Source organism: Cydia pomonella, chromosome 21 (assembly GCF_033807575.1).
Source record: "Cydia pomonella isolate Wapato2018A chromosome 21, ilCydPomo1, whole genome shotgun sequence".
In the NCBI taxonomy this organism is placed as follows: domain Eukaryota; kingdom Metazoa; phylum Arthropoda; class Insecta; order Lepidoptera; family Tortricidae; genus Cydia; species Cydia pomonella.
Window position 1 is genome coordinate 12,503,912 of NC_084723.1, and position 22,948 is coordinate 12,526,859.

The 22,948-nt window shown below is 38.1% G+C and overlaps 1 protein-coding gene across 3 annotated transcripts in view; it reads left to right on the forward strand.

Annotated features, from left to right (window-relative positions):
* LOC133529606 (facilitated trehalose transporter Tret1-like) overlaps positions 1-22,948 on the forward strand; it is a 54,547-nt gene that overhangs the window by 14,179 nt on the left and 17,420 nt on the right. For 2 of the 3 annotated variants that reach the window (XM_061867355.1, XM_061867353.1), the window contains exon 2: positions 21,229-21,336. In XM_061867355.1, the coding sequence (XP_061723339.1) occupies positions 21,249-21,336 (88 nt within the window). In that variant the 5' untranslated portion in view covers positions 21,229-21,248. Of the gene's footprint in view, positions 1-9,757; positions 9,903-21,228; positions 21,337-22,948 lie in introns of those variants that run through there. The other variant, XM_061867354.1, reaches the window with a different exon arrangement.

Below are 22,948 nucleotides of genomic sequence, written 5' to 3' on the forward strand. Positions count from 1 at the left end.
CCACCCTGACGTACTGCTGCCTGCCACACATGTAACTAGCAAAGAAATCTAATAGCTTTGGTGTGAAGCCCGCCAGCGCCAGTTTGCTCAGCATGATGTCGTTGTCGAGCAGGTCGAATGCCTTACTGAAGTCGAAATACGCAGCATCGACCTGGTGCCCCTCATCCATCTCCTTGCAGACATAGTCAGCAAGGGCAACGAGATTCGTGACTGTAGATCGCGACTTACGGAAGCCGTGCTGACTGGGATGCAAGCGATCAGCCACCTGCAGACTTATATGGCAGTTAAGCATGATTTCGAATATTTTACCAAACACCGGAAGAACAGCTATAGGCCTAAAAGAAGTAATATCTGTATTGTTACCATCCTTAGGAACCGGTGTCACCCTAGAAGTTTTCCAGCGTTTTGGATAGGCGGAGTAATTGAGTGAGAGGTTATATATGTGCAACAAAGGTGCAATTAAGGTATCAGCACAATCTTTGGCCAGAAACACTGGGATGCCATCTGGCCCGCCAGATGAGCGAGGTTTAAGGTTGCGAATGGCCGCCCTAAAATCAGACTCGGAGACAAAGGGAATAGAAACTGACCTCGAGTCACCAGAAATGTATGCAACTCGCGCCGCGGTCGCCGCATCCAGGCTTGGTCTATCCTGCTGAAACACTGAGCTGAAATAATTAGCGAAGGCATCCGCAGCGCCCTGACCACTTACTACATTTCCATCGATATAGAATGACTCATTGCTGTGCTGGCGTTCCCTTTTTTTGTCTTTGACATAATCCCAGAATTTTGCCGGACAGTTAACAATACCACATTGTACATTTTGAATGTAAAATTTATATGTTTCATCTATTAAATATTTCACTTGTGATCTATAGTATTTGAACATATGCCTGTTAAAGTCTTTGCCCTCCCGCCTGAAGCGTTTCAAGTGAAAGTATTTTAATTTAATATTACGTATGATCTCCCCTGTGAACCATTTTGGGTATACGTATTTAGAATGGTTGTTACAACGGTTTTTTAGAGGAACAAATTGATTAATGCACGAGTAAAGTTTAGCATACAGGATTTCAGTAGCACAGTCGACATCAGTAGCGGCCAGGAGATCGGCCCAATCAATAGCGGCTAGGGCCGAATAAAGCATTTCGTAGTCGGCCTTTCGCCAGTTCCAGTCAGGGCAGGAAGCGGCGCGCGGGCGCGGCGGCACGGACGGCGGAGGCATGCGGCATGGAAATGTCACCAAAATCGCAAGGGGAGGGTGGTACGCGTCCATCGGGACTAGCATTTCATCAGAACCGGCATATACCGACAGCCGTTTCCCATCTAAATCACTCAGCACGAGATCTAACATGCCCCCGTGGTCGTTAAAAACATTATTATACTGAGTCAATTTACAGAAGTCACAAAAAATATCAAAGTCATTTTTTACATTAGACGAACATGAATTAAGATTAAAATCGCCAAACAAGAGGAAACATAAGTCAGGATAAGTACATACAGCATTTTCAACACATGTCAAGACCTTCGTATACTGCTCAGCATTATAGCTTGGAGGTAGGTAAACGACACAACACAAAAATTTCAAATCCTTATAAGTAATTATTGCAAATAATAACTCCATATTTGCGGTAAGCCCATCGATGTCATGAAGGACACGCATTGAGTAGCGTTCGCGTGTGGCGAGCAGCACCCCGCCCCAGCCGGCATCGCCCGCGCGGTCTCGTCGCGCCACACGCCACCCACTGGGGAAAAGTTCACCATCGCGTACGGAGCTTGTCAGGAAGGTTTCAGTAAGGCCAATGATGTCAAACTTACAAATGGTAACATTTTTAATGAACACGTCAGTCTTAGATCGCAATCCCCGAACATTTTGGTAATAAAACAGAACTTTTTTATGCCGGGGGCGGGCCACTGACGTGGCTTTTCCCCCGGCCCGAACGAAAGTTCTGCCGCCAACATTTAACACATATTCCTTCGGCCCAGTTATTAGCTGACAGCACTAGCTCAGAGAACTTTGTGGGCACTCCAAGTTTGAATGACGAATAGTTCCCACGGGGCTTAAGGGATTCAACCGTACACACATCACTTTCGCAGATAGTGTTTAGATTCGCAGATAGTGTTTAGATATATATTATAGACAACATAATGGTCCACATAATTGTAAGTTTTGAACTTAATCTAGGTACTTACATGTTAGTTTACTGACACTAATAATAAATGAATAAAAGTGATTTGGTCCTCTGGCTCATTTTGCACATAAGAGGACAATCAAACTTATTGCCTATCATGCTTAAAATGCACAATGTACTGTTCCGAATTGGTTTCGCCAAATTACGGGATAATGAAAATTTTGTGCCTTAAACACGGGACAACCCGTAAAATACGGGACATCTGGTCACCCTAATTGCGATACATTTTGTTTGATGGAGGAAGCAATCAAACAAAAGAAATGTTACTTTATTTAGTTTTTGAAAGGTTTTAAGTAGATTGAAATGGAGTGTACATTTTAATGCACATTGGGCATTCGCTGCACGGCTCCAGGAATTCGAAGCGTAGACATAACACGCCGATTGTAAAATGCAGAGGGCTTACTGCAAGACACAAAAATCGAAATTTCACTACCTGCTTCTCTATCACTCTTACAAGAGCGATAGAGAGGCAGATAAAAAAAATTAGATATTCGTGTTTCGCGATAGGCTCTCAGGGCTGAAATGCATGCGCATCTGGGGGCCTACCCATGACAATCGTACATCGACCAAGGTACACGGAAAGTAAAAATGTGAAAAAAAAAATTTTTTTTGAAAGCGTAAAGGAGCCCACTGATTAACAGTACCCCTAGTGTAAATATTTTCGACAGCGAAACGTGACGTACGCGTTTGCGTTAAGTGTCATTTTGTATGAGATTTTTGACTTTCCAAAACGTCCCGCTTGGCGCGCTGTTCAAAAACCCATACAAAATGAGACTTAACGCAAACGCGTACGTCACGTTTCGCTATCGACTAAATTTACACTAGGGGTACTGTTTCCCGGACGGTATCGGCCTGTCAGTTGTTCGGAACTGTCAATTTTTTGTTCTAACTGACAGTCAGATATCGTCCGACAGACTGTTAATCAGTGGGCCCCGTAATAACGTCGATGAATGCAAAGTACCTACTGTCTTGCATGACATCTATGAGCCGTCATAGTTATTAGTGTATACTTTATTGGAAATCTGGGAGTTTTCTTGACGCTTCTTTTTCTTATCTGGCCGTACCAAAAAAAGCATTTATTTCGGACAAGATCCATATACCTATACAAAACAACAAACAATCAAAATATTTCCATATAAATTACATAAAATAAAATTAAAATATTAATTAAATTAAATTAAAAATACGGATAAACTTAAATTAACTTTATTCATTACATTAAATCAAACCAAAGCACTGATAAATTCATTTTAATTTAATTTAGTCCATTTGCCTCTCCAAAGGCCTCTCTAGCAACCGCAGTTTCCCCACACAAATACGCCGTGCCATATAAGTGAATAACAGTGACCTTAGTAATAAGTTACTTAAATAAGAGATCAAAAGACTCACTCATATCTACAACTCAATTTGATGAAATTTCTGCATGAAATGTACTTCAAATTAAGTTCCTCTAAAATAATACTTCCTATAATGAACATAAAGTCTCAGAATTTTACATTTGTTTGATGTTTTTTAGTAAAAAAATTAATAAATAAGTTTTTGTAAGTACAAGCTTTTATCGCTGACTGTACTTTTCTTTCCACAAGCAACTAATACTCATCGAGACAATTCTAAAAACCCCAAACATAATTAGGTTACGTTGTTTTATCACAGAGTTCCTATGGCCACCTCCTGTCTCCATCATTAGATCATCTCGATGGTACCATAATATTGCATTATCACCCGACTTACATATGTAAGTATGCAAATTTTCAGCTTTATGGGCTCCTCTACGCGATGGCCCAGCGTAGGCCAGTCCAAGGGACGCAGCTATGCGGTGAAATGAGATAGCAATATCACTTGCTCCCTCTAACGCATAAATGCGTCCCTAGGACTGGCCTACGCTGGGCCATCATGTAGAGGAGCCATATCGGAAACCGGGAAGTGGGTCAAATTTAATTTGCAAGATTTGATTACAGACCGACACACAGACAACGGGACAGGTGAAACTAAATAAAAGCTTGTATAATAGAATGGACCCTAATTCCGAAACCAGGGCTCCTACCGGGAAAATCGAAGTTCGTCAATTGCGGGCATTTTTCTCTGTCAGTCTAATTACGTCTTTGTAAGAGTAAAAGAGAAATCCCCGCAATTTGCGAATTTCGGTTTTCGCGGTAAGCCCCCAGAGGGCCTACCGTGAACCACTTTCGACGTGTTGCCACGTGTTGCCTCCCTGTCACACTTACGTACGTATTTCGAAGTGCTATAACCGCGAAAATCGAAGTTCGCCAATTGCGGGCATTTTTCTCTGTCACTCTAATTACGTCTTAGTGAGCAATTTGAGAATTTCGGTTTTCACGGTAGGTCCCGAGTTCAGGAATTCCGAAATTAGAACCCAATACCGAAAGCCAATTCCGGAATTGGAAACCATCCGATATTGCATGCCCTACTTACGTCAAATTTTTTGCGGGTACGGTTTTTTGCAGGATCCAGTTTTCTGGTAGTGCTTATGCTTGCAGTATCCTGTAAACAGAATGCTCGTGTGTTACAATGTACGAAAACGGGAACCTGCAAAAAACCGTGTCCCGTAAAAAACTGGACGTAACTGGGAAATAGCTCCTAATTTGTCCCGTGGATAGCTAATTAGCTATAGGAATGCTGGTGTTGAAATGTATACCCATACGCTTTTTTTTATACTACGTCGGTGGCAAACAAGCATACGGCCCGCCTGATGGTAAGCAGTCTCCGTGGCCTATGTCCGCCTGCAACTCCAGAGGAGTTACATGCACGTTGCCGACCCTAAACCCGCCCCTCCCTCGTTGAGCTCTGGCAACCTTACTCACCGGCAGGAACACAACATTTTGAGTAGGGTCTAGTGTTATTTGGCTGCTGTTTTCTGTAAGGTGGAGGTACTTCCCCAGTTGGGCTCTGCTCTAGAACTGGAATAAGATCCACTGGCTGTGCCCTACCACACAAAGCGAGATGACATTCACAATGCCCATACCTCTCTTTTGGACGTAGTTTAAGGACGTACCCGGGTCCGTGTATGTGTGTGTGAAGGCTGCTTCAGAAATTGTTAAAATGTGCGTAATGTTATGTAATGTTGGCAACGTCGCCATTTATCCCGTTTGTGTTGCAGTTTCCTTTCTTCCGCAATTATCATGATAAAGTAGTCCGCTAAGTATCTAAGGTTGCAATAATGTTTCCACTTTGCTTTTTCCTCTAAAGGTGGAAACACACCAAGGAGCCGTTTTTTGTGAGTGACCCGTTGAAACATATTTATTTCATTTCATTTCATTTCATTTCATTTATTCAACATTAAAAGTCATGCATCAAGTCATTTAATATGCGAACTGTAGAGATAGACAGAAAAGTATGCCGGGGTAGCAGACACTTTTTGGTGCGTTTGTTTAATCTGCTACTATTAATGCCTACTTTGTTTTGATATATGTTGAAGAGAAGAGAGTGCCTAAGAGGATAAGTCCCTTGATATTGCATTATGTACATTTAAACCAGTTTTGAAGGCTGTATGCATTTCAACACCATTTACAAAGGTCGCGGGAAGGAAACACTTGCAGTGTGGAAAAGTTATTAATGCTGCAGGAAAACAACGGAAAGAATTTAAATATTGTTTATTAATTGATGTGACACTGAATTTATCTATAAGGTGACTAACACTGACACGAATTTTCATTAGTAGGTATATTAGGTATTGTGAAGGTTAGAAACCTTTCAGTCTTTTTTTGGCCAGCTGCCAGATGAATAAAGATCTGCAGACGAGCATTCCGAAGGTGGTAGTCATTAGTCGTAGGCAATATTTGTGATCTTACTGATTGAAGAAAAAATATATTAAATCAGAAACGCGGCATTCCGCGCGGGAACCCGCTAGGCGGGTTGTATGTTTCTTTATTTATTTAAACTTTATTTCACAAACAAAGAAAAATGTACAAATGGCGGACTTAATGCCAAAAGGCATTCTCTACCAGTCAACCATTGATATATATATATGTCTGTTCGTAGTCGCTTTCCTCTACAAAGCAGGAAAACGGTCAGATAGGCTACGAGCGTAGCGCTACGTTGGCAGTGAATGCGTTAACTTGTAAAAGAGCCCTTGAGACCTACTTGCAGAATACATTTTTGTCTATTGTCAGGTTCACAATTTGGTCCATCTATACATATAATAAAGCTGAAGGGGGTCGAAAGTCTGTACATGGAAGATATTCGAAAAAAAGTAGGCTGGGGATACTAAGAATCGTTAACAGAACACGTTCCAACAGTTTTTAGAATTTTTGTCTGTTTGTCTGTTTTTCTGTTTGTCTGTTTATTTGACCTCGCATCACGAGAAAACGGCTGAACGGATTTTGATGCAAACTTTACTAATCTGTCGAGAAAATGCCCGGCCAAGTTATAGGCTATAAAAATTCAACCCCTAGAATAGGGGGTAGCCACTACACTCGATTGAGTTAAGTTTGCACCTGAATCTTATGGCGCTACTTAGGAAGGAGGTGCAAACTTTTGTGCTACGAGTATCGAGTACCCTGCTAAACTAACAGATATGGTGCTGAAATTAAGCGACCGAGGAAGGATTTTGCCAAAATAACTCTAAAGTTAGAAGAGGGGGGGTACGGATATCAATTCAATTTCAATTGTGTTGATGTAATAATACAACGAAATTAAACGACAGTAAATTAATTGCCATACATTGCAGAGTGCCATCTTTTGGGAAACTGAGTAAAAATTTAGTAATCAAGTAAACTAATAATTTTTAAGAAAAAAAAAACCGACTTCAATGAGGTAGACCGGTGAAAGAACGATTATTGTTGATTTTTGATTTCATACAATTAAATTAAAAAAACAGCGTCCTACGCCTAATTATGTAGAAAAGGAGGTAACATGTATTTTTTTGTCACTGCACCCACCTAGACACATTTCAGATTTGCCCTATGGTTGACTGGTAAGATACCCGCAATAGGGTATTTGACTGTAGTCGATGTCGAGTTTAAGATAAATTATTTCACACCATGCATGAAATAAAGCACCAGATAATTATTAAAAAAACTAAATAGGATAGAAATATAAAAATGTGTCTTGAAAACCTAACTACTTGACAAACATGCACAGAGAACAAATTGCCAAACGTGAACTATGCATCGTTGAAGAATTCCATTCTGTTCATCATGAACAGTTCCACTTCATCAAATGTCACTTCTACAAATGTAAATACTTGATTTGTTGATAAAAATACAAAAATCACTATATGTATGCCTTTCACATTTGAAGAGTTCCCTCGATTCCTCATGGACCCCATCGTCAGAACTCGAACCTGACAAAAATTTGTCTTGAAAATCCAATTTACTTAACAAACACAGCGAAGAGGACAAATCGCCAAACGTGTACTGTGTATCGTTGAAGAGTTCCATTCTGATCATCATCAGCAGTTCCACTTCATCAAATGTCACTTTTTTAAATGTAAATGCTAGATTTGTTAAAGAAAATACAAAAATCATTATATGTATGACTTTCATATTTGAAGAGTTCCCTCGATTCTCCTCCTTTTGAAATCTTGAAGTCGGTTAAAAATGAGTTTACTTACATAGTTAAGTAGTGGCAAAATCAACACACATATCAATGCACGCGTATAACTGCATAATTATTTAAAAAAATATTTTCTCCGTCATGAATTATACCTAATCGTCATTTTATCGTATCCATATTCATACGTATCGCCTCTTTTAGCACTTAATAATGGCTGCGAAGGTGGGTACTATGAAAAAAAAATCTCTGTTTGCGGTGTAAATGTCAAACGATTTGGGACTCGCATCTGATACGCGTTAAAATGCCATAAGAACTAAAAACTGAAAATGCCTTCCCGAAAAAAAGCGAACCTTTCACGAAAGTCTCACAACGCTAACGCTAACGCTAACGTTACGAAACTATAGCGACGATCGTGATCTTAGGCGTAGCGCCAACTACCAGAGACGTTATGCAGGATCGTTCCATCCATTGAAAACTTCATTCGTAGCGTGTACGGAGACCTGAGCCATTCTTGGGTTTGTGAGAGATCCATCCTCACGCCCATAGAGGAACGGTCCATGCTCACGCAGAAAAATGAGCAGGCGGAAATCGAAGGTGAACATGCAGTATATAATTCCATTAACACTGTCTTGGATGAAGGCAATGTCACAACATAACTAAGGAACTCTACCGGGTGGTAGAGTTTCTTAGTTCCTTAGCTCATTGAGTGCTTCAGGACTCCCAGCACACACATTAACCCTGAAAGTTGGAGTTCCAATCATGCTTCTTCGGAATTTGTCGCCACCGAAGTTATGCAACGGAACCTACTATTACATACCTATTATTAGTATTACCTAATTATTAGTATGTAACTGTAGATATAATTATATGTATACATTTAGTTGTGCATACATAAACATAACTGTAAACAAAATGTAAATACTCGGCCTCAAGTTTTTGATATCTACGAGTATTCTCCTTTCCTCTAATCCTACTTCTAACTTATACGTATTACACCTAAATTCGATAGTGTTCGGAAGTATGGATTTCTATGGGTATATTTCTTACCTTTTCATGCTTAGACTGATTGGTCTGGAGCACCATTTGGATGATATTTTCCATGGACATGATTTGGATAGGTACAGTCAAGGACGTAAAAAAAATACAAAAGTGGAACTGTATTGTCCGATATACATCTACTACTCTATGTCGTTTAAATCACGTCAAAAATTTGAATAAGGACGAATTTGAAAAAAATAACAATTGATTTTGGAGTGTAGTTTTATTAAGTGGTACCTAATTGTAAAATATTTTATCTAGACTACAGTCCTCTAGCGTATCCATCTGTCAACTTTACTTCAAGTTCCACCTCCAGGGGAGAGGCAGAGAAATTAGCGGTGAATGAGCCGGTTACTGACACAGACCGAATACCACGCGGGCGGAGCCGCGGGCACAGCTAGTAGAGAAATAAGTAAGGATAGAGTGCTAACTCTATACATCAGTTTTCATACCAAAATGCGTGTTATTTTCGTAGTCGACAACGTAGTGAATCTATCAGTACTGCTACTTGACAATAGATGTCGCGACGAACAAAAAGTCTAACAAACAATTTTCAGCTAAACCGTAACTCTATTTTCAACTCATTTTGCTTGTAATATTATACTATCCGCAAAACTATCTGGCCGGTCAGGTCATAATGCCATCTCTTTCACTCTTGGTTGGTCTTAACAAGGGTAAAGGAGATAGCATTATGATCTCAGTGGCCAGTTAGTTTTGCGGCACGTATAGTTGTAAATTGTTTTAGTAAAACTTCGTCAGTCGCGATACACGTGCCATCTGGTGTCCAGTAGCGGTACTGATAAATTCACTACTTGACGCTAGATGTTGACTACGAAATAACCCGCGTTTTGGCAAGAAAACTGATGTATGCAGTTAGCACTATCCTTATTTCTGTTTGGTCATATGTGTGTAGTCATGTATTGATGTACAATGTACTACACACAATGTACATTGTACATGTATCGATGAGTAAGATCTCCGTATGAGACGGCCTTAAGATCAATTATCGGCATTTAGTTCTCATTAGTGGCTGTGCTGTGTTGGTTCCTCAGCATCTGATAATCTGTGAAGATAAAGTGGGAGATTTTACGATATAAAGTGCTACTAGGAAGACACAGAGTTTACAAGTTCTATAACGGTAGTGCTACAAAAAAGGACAATGGTGTAAGTGTTACCGAAGTGGTTTAAATGGGTGTGTAATGTTTAATATAATTATATAAAACTATCAGACACTTGCCATAATGTCATTTCATATATTATTACTTGTTATAATGTAATTATTATTATACGTTGATTTTGTTATCTTATGATTTAATATAAATCGTAATTGATATAATACCTATTTTTGTATAGATTTTTAACGGGTATAAAGACATATTGTATAAGTATTATATTTTATTATAACGTGATAGTTTATAAAATCAAAAACATTATTTTTTATAGGATATCGCAATTCTAACCTGACTAACCCACTTTTTCTAAATTCTTATTCGTTTGTGTGGGATCACAGTTTTAACCTAACCTAACCCACTTTTCTGGGAGCCTTTTATTTCTATTGAGACCTACATATCTATACATATAATAAAGCTGAAGGGGGTCGAAAGTCTGTACATGGAAGATATTCGAAAAAAAGTAGGCTGGGGATACTAAGAATCGTTAACAGAACACGTTCCAACAGTTTTTAGAATTTTTGTCTGTTTGTCTGTTTCTCTGTTTGTCTGTTTATTTGACCTCGCATCACGTGAAAACGGCTGAACGGATTTTGATACAAACTTTACTAATCTGTCGAGAAAATGCCCGGCCAAGTTATAGGCTATAAAAATTCAACCGCTAGAAGGGGGGGTAGCCACTACACTCGATTGAGTTAAGTTTGCACCTGAATCTTATGGCGCTACTTAGGAAAGAAGTGCAAACTTTTACAACAAATATGTGCTACGAATATCGAGTACCCTGCTAAACTAACAGATATGGTGCTGAAATTAAGCCACCGAGGAAGGATTTTACCAAATTAACTCTAAAGTTAGAAGAAAAGAAAAAAACCGACTTCAATGAGGTAGATCGGTGAAAGAACGATTATTGTTGATTTTTGATTTCATACAATTAAATTAAAAAGACAGCGTCCTACGCCTAATAATGTAGAAAAGGAAGGTAACATGTTTTTTTTTGTCACTGCACCCACCTTGACACATTTCAGATTTGCCCTATGGTTGACTGGTAAGATACCCGCAATAGGGTATTCGACTGTATTTAAGATAAATTATTTCACACCATGCATGAAATAAAGCACCAGATAATTATAAAAAAACTAAATAGGATAGAAATATAAAAATGTATCTTGAAAACCTATGTGCTTGATAAACATGCACAGAGAACAAATTGCCAAACGTGAACTATGCATCGTTGAAGAGTTCCATTCTGTTCATCATGAACAGTTCCACTTCATCAAATGTCACTTCTAGAAATGTAAATCCTTGATTTGTTGATGAAAATCTAAAAATCACTATATATATATGCCTTTCACATTTGAAGAGTTCCCTCGATTGCTCATGGACCCCATCGTCAGAACTCGAACTTGACAAAAATTTGTCTTGAAAATCTAATTTACTTAACAAACACAGCGAAGAGGACAAATCGCCAAACGTGTACTGTGTATCATTGAAGAGTTCCATTCTGATCATCATCAGCAGTTCCACTTCATCAAATGTCACTTTTTTAACTGTAAATGCTAGATTTGTTAAAGAAAATACAAAAATCATTATATGTATGACTTTCATATTTGAAGAGCTCCCTCGATTCTCCTCCTTTTGAAATCTTGAAGTCGGTTAAAAATGAGTTTACTTACATAATTAAGTAGTGGCAAAATCAACACACATATCAACACGCGTATAACTGCATAATTATTTTAAAAAATATTTTCTCCGTCATGCATTATACCTAATCGTAATTTTATCGTATCCATATTCATACGTATAGCCTCTTTTAAGCACTTAAGAATGGCTACGAAGGTACCCACCTTCGTAGCAGTACCCACTAAGAAAAAAAAATTCTCTGATGTTTGCGGTGTAAATGTCAAACGATTTGGGACTCGCATTTTATACGCGTTAAAATGCCATAAGAACTAAAAACTGAAAATACCTTCCCGAAAAAAAGCGAACCTTTCACGAAAGTCTCGCAAGGCATTGAGGTTACGAAACTATAGCGAATAGCCATAACTACCAGAGACGTTATGCAGCATCGTTCCATCCATTGAAAACCCCATTCGTAGCGTGTACGGAGACCTGAGCCATTCTTGGGTGTGTGAGAGATCCATACTCACGCCCATAGAGGAACGGTCCATGCTCACGCAGAAAAATGAGCAGGCGGAAATCGAAGGTATATGCAGTATATAATTCCATTAACACTGTCTTGGATGAAGGCAATGTCACAACATACCCGGTAGAGTTACTTAGCTCATCGAGTGCTTCAGGACTCCCAGCACACACATTAACCCTGAAAGTTGGAGTTCCAATCATGCTTCTTCGGAATTTGTTGCCTCCGAAGTTATGCAACGGAACCCAGCTAAAAGTAGTGCAGCTGCAGCGAAACCTCATTGAGGTGCAGATCCTGACGGGGTGCGGCGCCGCAGAAGTCGTGTTCATCCCGCGCATCCCCCTCATCCTGAGCAATTTCCCGTTCTACTTCGAGCGCCTACAGTTCTCCGTGAGCGTCTAGGTATTACACCTAAATTCGATAGTGTTCGGAAGTATGGATTTCTATGGGTATATTTCTTACCTTTTCATGCTTAGACTGATTGGTCTGGAGCACCGATTTGGATGATATTTTCCATGGACATGATTTGGATAGGTACAGTCAAGGACGTAAAAAAAAGTACAAAAGTGGAACTGTATTGTCCGATATACATCTACTACTCTATGTCGTTTAAATCACGTCAAAAATTTGAATAAGGACGAATTTGAAAAAAATAACAAATGATTTTGGAGTGTAGTTTTATTAAGTGGTACCTAATCGTAAAATATTTTATCTACACTACAGTCCTCTAGCGTATCCATCTATCAACTTTACTTCAAGTTCCACCTCCAGGGGAGAGGCAGAGAAATTAGCGGTGAATGAGCCGGTTACTGACACAGACCAAATACCACGCGGGCGGAGCCGCGGGCACAGCTAGTAATTATATAATGTCACTAGTTATAACAAATATGTTTTAGAGTATGTAATAATTATGGCAGTGTGCATACTACTTTTGCTAAAGAAAAGCAAATATTCAAGTCTGGTATACACCGTGAGCCAATTAAACCTGACAGATTTAATTGGCCCACGGTGCATTATCCACGCATCCTGAGGTCATAAGAAGCAAAAAATGTTATATGAATTTTGGCCCAATTCGCAAAATTATTATAATTTTTTTGCCGAAAAAAAGTTTTACGTTTTCTGCACACGACAAGTTATTTATTTTTACACCTTTGTGAAAAAGAAATTACAACGAATAAGTAAAATGTTTTTTTATTAACAGATACAAATTGCGAGTTTCCTTTAAAACTTTAATGTCTGTCTGTAGGTATGTCTAAACCAATTCACATATCGGCTGCGTCACAGCTAAAAAGGCGCTTTTCACTAAGTTATTACAGAAACAAATTTTCACAAAAACTGTCATTATCTCCAAAACAAGATCGCTTTCAGGAAACTTTGTATGACATTTTACTCTCTAAATGCGGTCAAGAATACACCTTTAAAATCTGACGGATTTAATTGGCCCACGTATATTGATGACGGTCATACGGTTAATAAATCTTCCTAAATCTTTATTATACTCTAAAATATTCGAGTACCTACCTAGTCAGACAAAGCTAAGTTGCCAGCAATTTTGATAGCCCAGACTGTGACAGTGTTATTTTAAATGTCAAACTTCTATGAAATTATGACGTTTACTTAACACTTGCACAGTCTGGGATATCAAAGTCACTGCCAAGTTAGCTATTCAAAATTGTAAAAATATTAATCAAAATATAATAAAGAAACTTCAGTTAATCCTAAGTATTCAGATACGACTTTAAAAAACTTAAACAAATACTCTAAAAGCTAGTATTTGTTCGTTTTATTGCGCATATCATAAAACTCTTATATCTCAACAACGTATTTAATACCATAAACTTGGATTTCACGCAGTCATAGATAATATTCAGTAGCAGTGAATTTGTTATCTAAATCCTTACTTATTTAGCGATGACAGGTTGATCTCTTGATTGCAAAGTTTTTAGGAAAGTTTGTATTTAGGCTTAAGGGGCCACTGATTACCAGATCGCCGGACGATATCGGCCTGTCACTTATTCGAAAAATCTGACAATCGCGAATAAGGGCTTGTGCACAAATCATGCGAGGTTTTTTCGGCTACTTTTTTGATCCCCCTCCCCCTTGGTGATATTTGGTGAGGGTCTTGGCGAACCCCCCCTCCCCCACATAACCTCACGTGTATTTTTAATTTATTATTTCATTCGACATAATTGGAAGATAAATAGCATTGTATAGAGTAAATCTTGTTTAAACTCGCTAATTTGAAGTGCCAAGTGAAGATTTATTAACGAAACCGAGAAAAAGTATGTGGTAGATATTTTTCTCAGTTTCGTTCACTATAGAAAAATACACGTGAGGTCTCCTTATACCCCCCAACGTGATCTATCGTGATTTTTTCGTTCGTTCCCCCTATCGAACCTCGCGTGATTTGTGCACAAGCCCTAACTGACAGGCCGATATCGTCCGGCGAACTGGTAATCAGAGGGCCCCCTTAGAATGGCATACGTCTTGATAAGGAGTTGACAAATTCTGTTTATCTTCGAATGGTTCTTAGAGTTCCATTAGTGTCCGACCGAAGTTTTGGTTCTGTAGGTTTCGGTATAAAAATCATGTTTCGGCCGAAGGTTCGGTTTCGGCTAACAGCCGAAAATTTTGGCCACGCCGAAACGTGTGCAGGGAGAAATTATTATGTTTGACCATACGCTGAGGGATGGATATGTAGGTTTTACTGAACAACTTTTACTATGGGGCCAACTCCGTAATCGCGAAAAAATAATCTGGAGTAATGAATACAGTCAGGCATTAATTGCATGTAAAAATAGTAAAAATACGCAAGTACGTTAGGTTAGTTAGATAGTAAAAGGTTAGCACTGATTGACTAGCACGTTATCTTTTCGTGGATAAGCAAAGTAAAATTTTTTTTAATAATCTGTAGTTCCATTCATATATTTTGGTGAAGGAACTGATTTTTTTCGCGATTTCGGGGTTAGTCCCATAGTAAAAGGTGTTCAGTATGGCCTGTCAGTTGTTCGGAACTGTCATCTTTTTGTTCTGACAGGCCGATACCGTCCGGCAGACTGTTAATCAGTGGGCGCCTTTAGCGTACAATTTCAACCTGTATTTCGGTGTCTGACCGAAATTTTGGGTTAGATTCCAGCATAAGAATCATGTTTCGGTTCGTTTTTCGGCGGGAAGGTTCGGTTTTTCGGCCTCGGCGGCATGCAGCCAAGCCTACGATTTAGTCTCTTCTGCCCTTATTGGTTCGGTGTTTCGTATTTTGATTAGTGATGAGAAGAGTTTATCTTTTACCCGTTTTAGGGCTCTGTATGTCGCTGTGCTTATAATGTCGCCAAACTTTGTTTGAATCTCGTAAGTACCTACTCCGAAAATAGACGATTTTACAGAACATAAATTGAAAAAACAACGGGTTGCATTCCGGGAGTGCCGGCAGAAGTGAAAACTTGAATATTAACATTGTTCATTTTTGATATTTTGGAATGGTTAGGGAAAATTTTTGCACGAATTGCTTTAATTATCAGTATAAAAGTACTATCATTTATGTGTAAAATACAATATTCATTTATTGCACTATCGTACACAAACATGACAATTTATATTACATTCAAAATTTAACACTTCAGACCTATTACAATTATTTAACATCGGTCTACTGGCTTCAATGACATTGTAACAGTTTTTCGATCAGGTCACGTGTCCGTCTTACGAATTTTCAGTCTGACGAATCTGTCACGTGACCTTTCGCGAGCTTAACATTTTTTCCCCATCACAAAAAAAGCACAGCGCCGCTAAAGAAGTTTTTACTTCAAAAATCTTCAATCTAGGTATATAATATTACAATCCACTTTTGAATGTCAAAACGGTTCTAACTCTATAGTTAGTGACATCCACGATGATGCGTCGATTTGTGAGATGGAATTACGAGTCCAAGGTACGCGTCTTCGTGAATGACACGATCTATACACAAGGGCCCCGTGAACAGTGTTGACCGAACGTTATTTGCGTTTAACCATTACAAATTGAACCGTAAACAGTAACGGACGGGTACAGTTTACGGTTCAATCTGTAATGGTTAATGGTCTATTGCATTAACGTTTCGGTCAACACTACCCGTGAAGATACCGGCAAGAAACTTGCCCTGACTTATTTTGTCAAAACAGTAACCAATCTAAACCCCAATATCGAAGGCCATTTTAGTTTCCTGATAATAAACACTTGTCAGTTATCAGTATCAGCTATCACTGGCTCCAAGCATTAGATTAATACGTGATTGTATTTAGTAGATACGTTAACAAAAAATGGATCGCAAGGAAACTGCATTATCTGAATTTTATATACAGTTTCCTTGTTTTACAAAATAATATAGTACTTTTATTTTTCCTTATTAAATAATTTAGCGTACAGTACTTGTACCTATATTACTGATCTTCCTTTTATTCTATTAGAAGTTGCATTTACTGACGCGATGTTGATTGGTCACAAGTGATGACTGTTCTACGCAATAGGTGACGCTCGAAAAATTGACAAAAATTTATTGAACTCAATTAAGGCTAAATTTAAAAAATATTTTGTATTGTTTGTATTTTGTGTTTGTTTTGTCGATGTTAGTGCTAACACTAAAACCTATGCCTCGTTTTAATTTACGTTTGTATTAAAAATACACGTTTTATAATGTCACAGTGAAAAGATCAAAACAGGGATTTGAACAAATCTCTAAGAGACATGATCAAGTCACGCGGGATGTTAAAAAAGCTACTCCATTCATTTGCCTAGAAAAGTTCGGTCATTTGCAAGGCTCGGAAAAACGCTCGTCATTTTGAAAATATAACTATGACTTAGGACCCATTTATGAGTCGAAAACTTTCGTTCACCGTCTGCGGACGTCATTAGGGCATATTTAATCAAAATCATTGACATTGGTATAAGGAAATCTTTCAACGGAACAGAATTTTATATTTTCAAAATGACAGGAATTTCTCTGAACTTCGGTACTTTGATCAAATCCCTGAGTCGGTTCAGTGAGATGCCGGAATCGTCCAAAAAATGTCAACTCCCTATGACATTTCACCAGACTAATAAATTGATAGAATCCCTGAACCACGTCAGTGACTTGACGAAACGAGCTCGAAGAGTCAACTAGTTTTATGAACTTTTATGACTTTTATCATTTCACTAGACACGTTTAGTGATATGTATTATAAAGTCTCTACTGTCACATGGTCACATTTGATTATGATATTCGAAATCAACTAGTCACAATAACATCTCCAGACAAGCTCATTTAGCTCATCCTGATTGCAATGCACCACTTATTGGGACTTATCAATTGTTGTTACCGAAGCGCGACCTATGGCACTGTTTTTAAGATGGAGCGTAACAATATTGATTTAGATACTTTGATTTATCACCCACACTATTAACCGACATTTCGTATACCGGTAACAGGAGCCATAAATTAAACTGTAACTGTGTCGCTTTTTAGCGATAGCGATATAAGATAAGATAAGATAAGTTTATTAAGCGCTAATTAAAAACAGTGGTTTAGTTTATTAAAAAAGCGCTGGTGGCCTAGCGGTAAGAGCGTGCGACTTGCAATCCGGAGGTCGCGGGTTCAAACCCCGGCTCGTACCAATGAGTTTTTCGGAACTTATGTACGAAATATCATTTGATATTTACCAGTCGCTTTTCGGTGAAGGAAAACATCGTGAGGAAACCGGACTAATCCCAACAAGGCCTAGTTTACCCTTCTGGGTTGGAAGGTCAGATGGCAGTCGCTTTCGTAAAAACTAGTGCCTACGCCAAATCTTGGGATTAGTTGTCAAGCGGACCCCAGGCTCCCATGAGCCGTGGCAAATGCCGGGACAACGTGAGGAAGAAGAAGAAGATAAGTTTATTAAGCTCAAAAGTTTACATCTTATACATAATTTCTTATAAAATATTACATAGTCCAAGAGTTTTTCGCTGATACTTAAAATAGGTATAAACCTATACTATAAGTACCAGTTTCCTTCCATTTCTCTCTATATACTTTATACATGTATTATATACGGGTATTATTTATAATCATACTGTAAAGAAAGATATGAGCGCCTAACTAGTTACATTAACATAAAATTTATTTCTAGTTTTACACGTAAAATGTATTAGTACTGCGGTGGCATCATGGCTCCATTTTTATCACTTGTCACTATGCCCGTCACTTTCGCGCTTACATAAGAACGTGACAGGCATGGTGACAAATAATAAAGAGCCCATCTTAGCCCTACTGGTTCAATATACATACTATTTACTTACTGTAAGCTACTATTCACAAACCGACTAACATTAATAAACTGAAATAGATGTCATATATTAATAGGGTTACCTTACGTCCCATATATACGGGACTGTCCGACTGCCACGCTATTTAAATATCGCGTCCCGTATTTTTACCCGTCCCGTTTTACCATCATCATCTCTGTTTAACCACATTGTTTCATACCTATGTGAGTTAAAGCTACGGGAATATGTATTTGCACACCCCTTCCCCCCGCAACGCTATTACTACCCCATTGTCCCGTATCCCTTCCGAATAATTATGGCAACCCTATTAAACAGTACAGTAGTGACAGTGGCGGAGCCCGGATCCCACCACTATCGCCACGCCACTGGAGGGCTTCGTCACTTTTTCTTTGAAACATGACATCTATTTCAGTTTATAATTTATAATATCAAAATATTTGATTAGGTCCCAAAGTTTTAACTTACTTTTAAAAATAACTTTGGTTTTGATTTTTAGTGTTTAGTGTTGCGGACATTTGAAGCCACCGCTCTGCCAACGGGTTAGGTAATAAAAATTGTTGCTGTTAGTATTTTTTCCAGAAAAAATAAAAATAGTACATTAACATTATTTTACATACATTTTTACTTTGGCGTTTGTTCGATAAACGGTTGTCATTTTATCTACGCCACAACATCGTGTTTAAAGTTAGTCGGATTATCTGTCCCATCATGTATATGGCCTACCCAGTACATGTATTTGTACCCAGTAAAGGTCTGTAATAGTCCATTGTGGACCGTCATGCAATTTATCGCATCCTGGCAAACTACGACTCAGGCGCGTCCTGATCAGTGCCGTTGACAATTAGAAATGTTAAATATACAAGTATCATCCTATTTAATATTGATAGCGATGCAGAGCGTCGCATACTCATGATTGTAACTAAGGGATGACACGAATTCGCATAATTTTATACATTCGCATTCGCATCAAATGAAGCGAATGTTTTGCGAATGCGAATGTGCGCAGGTCGTGTCGTGTCCTGTCTCGTCAACAACTCGCGTACCGACAGTGCGCGCAAACTGCTTTCAAGTATGTAATGCATTTTGACACTTTATAACATCCCGTTCTAAGGTAACTATGTTTTATGTATACATATTCCCTAACATTCGAATTGCATTCGGACATTCGCATCCTGGCCATTCGGATATTTCGGATTCGCATTCGTGAATGTGAAGAATGCGACATTTGTGACATTCCTGATTTGTAACATTGAGGGCCTACCGGAAAAACGAAGTTCCGATTTTCGTTTTTCGCAGCATGCCCCCTCGAATTATGTTGGCGTTAGCTAGTACTAAAGGCAACGTACCTACGAATGTATAATGTAGGTGTTTCACGCTCATGGTACTTAATAATGGATGATTGCTGAACGGATTGAAAACAATTCTGCTTTGTAGCATATATTATTTGCATACTGGTTGCGTTGTTTTGTATATTATGTATCTACTCGGGTGACTTGTGTGCACTGACACCGTGCACCGTTGGAAGGTCAGTGCTCGGTGACACGGTGACATAATGTGTATTAGTAAACATAGATGATATAGATATTAGAATTTAGTGCATTCAACGCGCCCAGCGTTAGTATAGTCAAATAATTTATTTTCAGTACCATTTCGTACCTTGTCACAGTGACAATCAACATGAAATAGGGACTGTCGCTAGGGACTTTATACCTTTAGTGGTCATTTGTATTTATTTGCAGATTGATCGGATACTCCACCGAACACTGTCTATGATCGCAATATGATAAGATTCATATACTAGCCGTGTCTGATCCAACCTCGACATTGGCAGAATCATCACCTTGATGGAGCCATAAATAAATAAATAAATATTATAGGACAATATTACAAAAATTGAGAAGTCCCACGGTAAGCTCAATAAGGCTTGTGTTGTGGGTACTTATACAACGATATATATAAATATTTACAAATACCTAAATACATAGAAAACGCCCATGGGTCAGGAACTAATATTCGTGCTCATCACACAAATAAATGCCCTTACCAGGATTTGAACCCGGGACCATCGGCTTCATAGGCAGGGTCACTAGGTCACTACCCACTAGGCCAGATAGGTCGTCAAAACACGAAAAATTGATTGAATGACTTTATACCTACTATTGGTACGAAATAGTACTGAAATTAAATTCATTGACTGTACAGTGTTTTTTCATTCAAATTATTTTTATCAAATATTTTGATTTGCGGTTTTTAAAGTGGTCTACGATACAAAGTAAATTATAAACTGAAATAGATGTCATATATTAAAGAAAAAGTAACGAAGCTCTTCAGTGGTAAAGGCCTGGCTTTGTGGCGAGGTGGCCTAGGGGATCTAGGGGTCCCGGATCTCTTTGTATGACATAATTATTGAAAGTCATAATGTAATGATAGTCAGATTATCATTAGTCATAACTCTGAAACCGTTAACTTGTCAGGAATTTCCTTGAATAATCCTATAGATAGGTTAGGTTAGGTTTGGCAATTCTGAAAAGTTACGCGTTTTTGAGAAAAAGAAAAATTTGACTAACGAAAATGCGGACAATCTACATTATGACTTATACGATAAGATATGATAAGAAGGATTTATTAGTACAAAAAGAACATAAATTATCATACACAAATATAATATACAAACGAACAGAACATTGTGCTAAAAGGTCTTCACTCAGCAGCTTGATGCCACGAAGTGAGGCTGAGGTCTAGCTAGGACACACTACGTGACGCTGACTTTCGGTGAAGCCTTATAACTTTATGGGAAACAATAGGGACCCTAGGGGCCCTAGTTAAAGACGCCGGTTCCAGCCTTCACTACTGTAGGCCTTCGTCATTTCAGTTACATTAACCTTGTCTCCATTTGTTCCAGAATGCCATCCTGAGTGTGCCATGGACAAGCCGACATTGCACATGCTGTCCGTCCAGGAGAAGGGCGGACAGACGAAGAAAGCTCCGCAGTACATTGCCGCTGTTGCAGGTAAAATATTATAGCTACAGCCCCTTTTGTATACACCGTGGGCCCATACAACGTGTATCTACTCTCTGGACATTGACCGAGATCCCGAGTAGAGTTCCTTCTCAGAAATGTTGTATATGGTAAATTATTTGATTATATGAATGTAAATAATATTTTTAACGTTAAATTAATACAAATAAACCATCAATAAATAGGAGGATACTGTATTAACCGTTCGCAATGACAATAAGATTGAAGTAACATTTGTGAAATGACATACTCTTTAATTACCATGTATACAGACTGTTCCGAAGTATTAAATCGTAAATAATTAATTTCTCTGTTAATACTGTGGCGTTTGGAATGAGATTTTGTACACAGGTTAGAAATACCCTTTATCGACTCGTCCTCATCTATGTTCAGAGGGTAGAGACACGATGTATAACTCGACAGATTTTAAAGGTGTATTATTGACCGTATTTAGAGACTATATGTCATACTTACAAAGTTTTCTGAAATCGTTCTTGCTTTAGAGATGAAAATTCTTTGGCTTCGGCGCTGCCACTATGTGTTTTGGTTTAGACATACTAACCTACTGACAGACATTTTTAAAGACAAGGTTTGAAGGAAATTCGCAAAAATTATCGGTAAATAAATAAAAAAAACTTTAGGTAGTAGGTACAGTCAGCGTCAAATACATTATAGCAACCAAAGTGGCCAAATAGTTCGGTACACCATATATTTAGTATGGTGTACTGAACTATTTGGCCACTTTGACTGCTACAAAGTATTTGACGCTGACTGTACTTACTTATTATTGGCAACTTTTTTTTTGCCAAGATGTAATTACAAATAACGTGTCGTGTGCAGTAAACACACCAACCACACACACACACACACACACACACACACACACACACACACACACACACACACACACAAAATAAATGTTTTCCTACAGACGTAGTCCCTATTTTCCCCTCTGGATATTAATGTTATTGGTTAATGTGGGGTGGGGCATTATAAGAGTTTGGAGCATTTAAAAAATTGTATGAAAACTGTTTTTTTGCTTCTAATTTTTATAAAAATCAAAAGATTCAAAAAGTCAAACGTGGGGGTATAGCCATTGTTAATATTCATTAAATTATGTAAAAATATTTCCCATAATGTACCTTTGTTTTTTTCGAATTGTTCATTATTATAAGAGTTTGGAGCATTTAAAAAATTGTATGAAAACTGTTTTTCGCTTCTAATTTGTATAATAATCAACAGATCTAAAAAAGTCAAACGTAGGGGTATAGCAATTGTTAATATACATTAAATTAAGTAAAAATATTTCCCATAATCTACCTTTGTGTTTTTAGAATTTTTAATTATTATAAGAGTTTGGAGCATTTAAAAAATTGTATGAAAACTGTTTTTCGCTTCTAATTTGTATAATAATCAACAGATCTAAAAAAGTCAAACGTAGGGGTATAGCTATTGTTAATATACATTAAATTAAGTAAAAATATTTCCCATAATCTACCTTTGTGTTTTTAGAATTTTTAATTATTATAAGAGTTTGGAGCATTTAAAAAATGTTATGAAAACTGTTTTTCGCTTCTAATTTGTATAATAATCAAAAGATCCA